Raw genomic sequence first — 2,883 nt, 5'->3', positions numbered from 1 at the left:
CGTTGGCTTGAGTGACAGGCCGGCGGTATTGATGACTTGAAGCACGGCTCGAAGTCGTTTCAGGTGCTCGTCGCAATCTCGTGAAAATACCACGACGTCGAGAGGTAGACGAGGCAGCTCTGCCATTTCAGACCTGCCAGTACAGTGTCCATGACACGCTGGAAGGTGGCTGGCGCTGTGCAAAGCCCGAACGGCATCACTTTGAATTCGTACAGTCCGTCGGGAGTGACGAAGCCAGTTTTCTCCCGTTCGCGTTCGTCGACTTCAATCTGCCGGTAACCACTCTTCAGGTCCATCGACGAAAAATATCGGGAATGGCGCAGTCGGTCTAACGTATCGTCGATGCGGGGTAGCGGACAGACGTCCTTCTTCGTCACAGCGTTCAGTCGACGATAGTCCATGCAGAACCGCAGGGTTCCGTCCTTTTTCTTTATAAGGACGACTGGGGACGCCCATAGACTTCTTGAGGGTTGAATGATGTTGTCATCGAGCATTTCCTGGACTTGATACTGAATCACCTTCCGTTCCTTTAAGGAGACTCGATACGGCGACTGGGGCGACTGGTGGACAGCAGTGTTGCGGAGTTGCCACTCCGGAGTTGGAATGATTCCGGAATCACTCCGCATTTTCGCGACCCCGGAATGGAATGCGAGTGGAATGGCGGCAACGTTGATGGGAGTGGAATGAAAAAGGAATTCGATGCCTTTTGCCCGGAATGGAAGGCGAATGAAATGATCCCAATTATTCTTGTTATTTTTTTTGGTGGTTACTTTTTGCTAAACCGAGCCAGTCAGCGAGTGAGTTGCTCTGAAATAGAATGAGCGGGAACCTGCCAGCATGCTGGAGCCGTAGACGTATACCCAAAACAACAAAAAAAAAAAAAAGAAAAAAAGAAAAAAAAAAAAGAAATGCAATACTAAAAACAAGCGTCACAGCAAAGACCAGGTGGGCTCGGTGGCTGTGCTACAACACAGGCCACTAATCCGCTTGTCTTCGCCATGCAGGTTTTTGCTTCGTTCATCTCCCACGTGCTGTTCCCTACACTGCTGACGGCTCTCTCGGACGACAGTCCGGGATGTGCACTCCTCTCGCATAGACACAGCGTGAATGGCTACTATCTGCCGTCCGTCAGTGAGTCATCACGTCTGGCTGCGCCGCCACTGGAGCACTGGATCCTCGACCAAGCATGGAAGGCACAATCGACACCGACACGTCTAGACGCCGCACCTATAAAGCAGCGACGACCACCGGCGGCGCTCTGTGGCCTCGGTGGCTGTGCTAGAACACAGGCCACTAATCCGCTTGTCTTCGCCATGCAGGTTGGTAAACCGTATGGTCTTTTTGCTAAGAAATCTAGCAACTACTTTTTGGTGCAGCTGCCGAGCCCGCAGTGTTGCCTTGCCATCTGTGCTGAATGCGTTCATGTTGTCCGTTTTTTACTGCTGCTGTCAGGCGACGTAGAGACAAACCCAGGGCCTGACAATGCCGTGCTTGTTGAACTGCAAAAACTGTCTACCGGTCAGTCTCAATTACTTGCTGAGGTACAAGGCCTCAAATTCCAACTCCAAACAACCGACAAAACAATGTCTGAACTCAGCAAGCGAATGGCCGAACTAGAAGGCCATTACCAAAGCCTTGCAACTGTGCGAACTGAACTAGAGACAACCCGAGCCGACACCGCCCAGACGGCTCGCCAGGTCTGTGACCTGGAGGCTTGTGTGGACGATGCCGAGAATCGCTCCCGCCGAAACAACATGATTTTCTATGGTCTTCCTGATCCCACTGCCTCAGAAACGTTTGCCCAGTCGGAACAGAGAGTCATTCGCCTCTGTTTTGATCTCTTCAACGTCACTTTGGACCCTAAAGAAATAGAACGTACACATCGCCTCGGGCGTTATACAGCTAACCAGTGCCGCCCAATAATTGTAAAGTTCGCCTTCTTCAAAACCAAAGAGTTCATCCTTTCAAATGGCCCAAAGTTGAAGGGCACAAATTACAGCATTGGCGAGGACTTCTCTCGTCCTGTTCGTAACGCTCGAAGGCACCTTGTTGCTTTTGCTAAAACCAAATCTGCCGCGTTTTCTCTCCGCTACAAAACCCTGTTCATCGGTTCTAAACGCTATATTTTTTATGAGGCAACAAAAACTGTAAAAGAAATAGCATAGCGATCACCCCGCTATCAGCGAGTAAAAGAACACCTTCAGACTACTGCCCCAACAAATCTTTCTTTTTCTGCAATCTTTACTAACATACGTAGTTTCCTTCAGAAGTGCGAACTCGCGTCCAATCTTGTGTCATCATCTGCCAGCAATCTACTGATATTAACTGAAACATGGCTGACTAATGACGTCACAGACTTTGAGGTGTTGGCTGATCTACCGAATTTCAACCTCTTTCGTAACGATCGTAAGGGCACTCGAGGGGGAGGCGTCCTTATTGCCGTTAGCCAACATTTGTCATGTTCTGTTCTCAACATTATGTCTGACCTAGAAATATTATGGCTTATCTGCCAAGTAGCTCCTCAAACGGTTCTACTCGGCGTATGCTATAGACCCTCGCATAACAGTCCCGACTTTCCCCTTCAGCCCAATAACATCTTAAGTCAACTTACCGCAGAACACCCTAACGCACATATCGTCCTTTTTGGAGACTAACTACCCGAGCGCTGATTGGATTAGCTCGTCAAATCTAACCGTGGGTAACGCAGAAACGAGGGAATTTATGGAAGTATGTCTCAACTTTAATCTCACTCAATTGGTATCAGAACCAACACGCATATCAAACCAATCTGAAAACGTTCTAGACCTAATACTAACAAGTCATCCGGACAGCTTATCATCTACTACTTTCCTCCGCGAAATCAGTGACCACAGAGTTATTCAC

General features: G+C 49.0%; 1 protein-coding gene across 1 annotated transcript; it reads left to right on the top strand.

Annotated features, from left to right (window-relative positions):
* Window positions 1-953: 953 nt before the first annotated feature.
* On the top strand, window positions 954-2,288 carry LOC121834265 (the record flags this gene model as incomplete). The annotated part of the gene is made up of 1 exon (XM_042288016.1): window positions 954-2,288. A coding segment is annotated over one exon (1,212 nt), but the record flags the coding sequence as incomplete, so codon positions are not given.
* Between the last annotated feature and the right edge of the window lie 595 nt (window positions 2,289-2,883).

The sequence above is a fragment of the Ixodes scapularis genome, unplaced genomic scaffold (assembly GCF_016920785.2).
Source record: "Ixodes scapularis isolate PalLabHiFi unplaced genomic scaffold, ASM1692078v2 ptg000890l_1___fragment_3__unscaffolded, whole genome shotgun sequence".
NCBI classification, from domain to species: domain Eukaryota; kingdom Metazoa; phylum Arthropoda; class Arachnida; order Ixodida; family Ixodidae; genus Ixodes; species Ixodes scapularis.
Note: the sequence above shows the minus strand (reverse complement) of the source record. Positions and strands in the feature narration are given on the sequence as shown.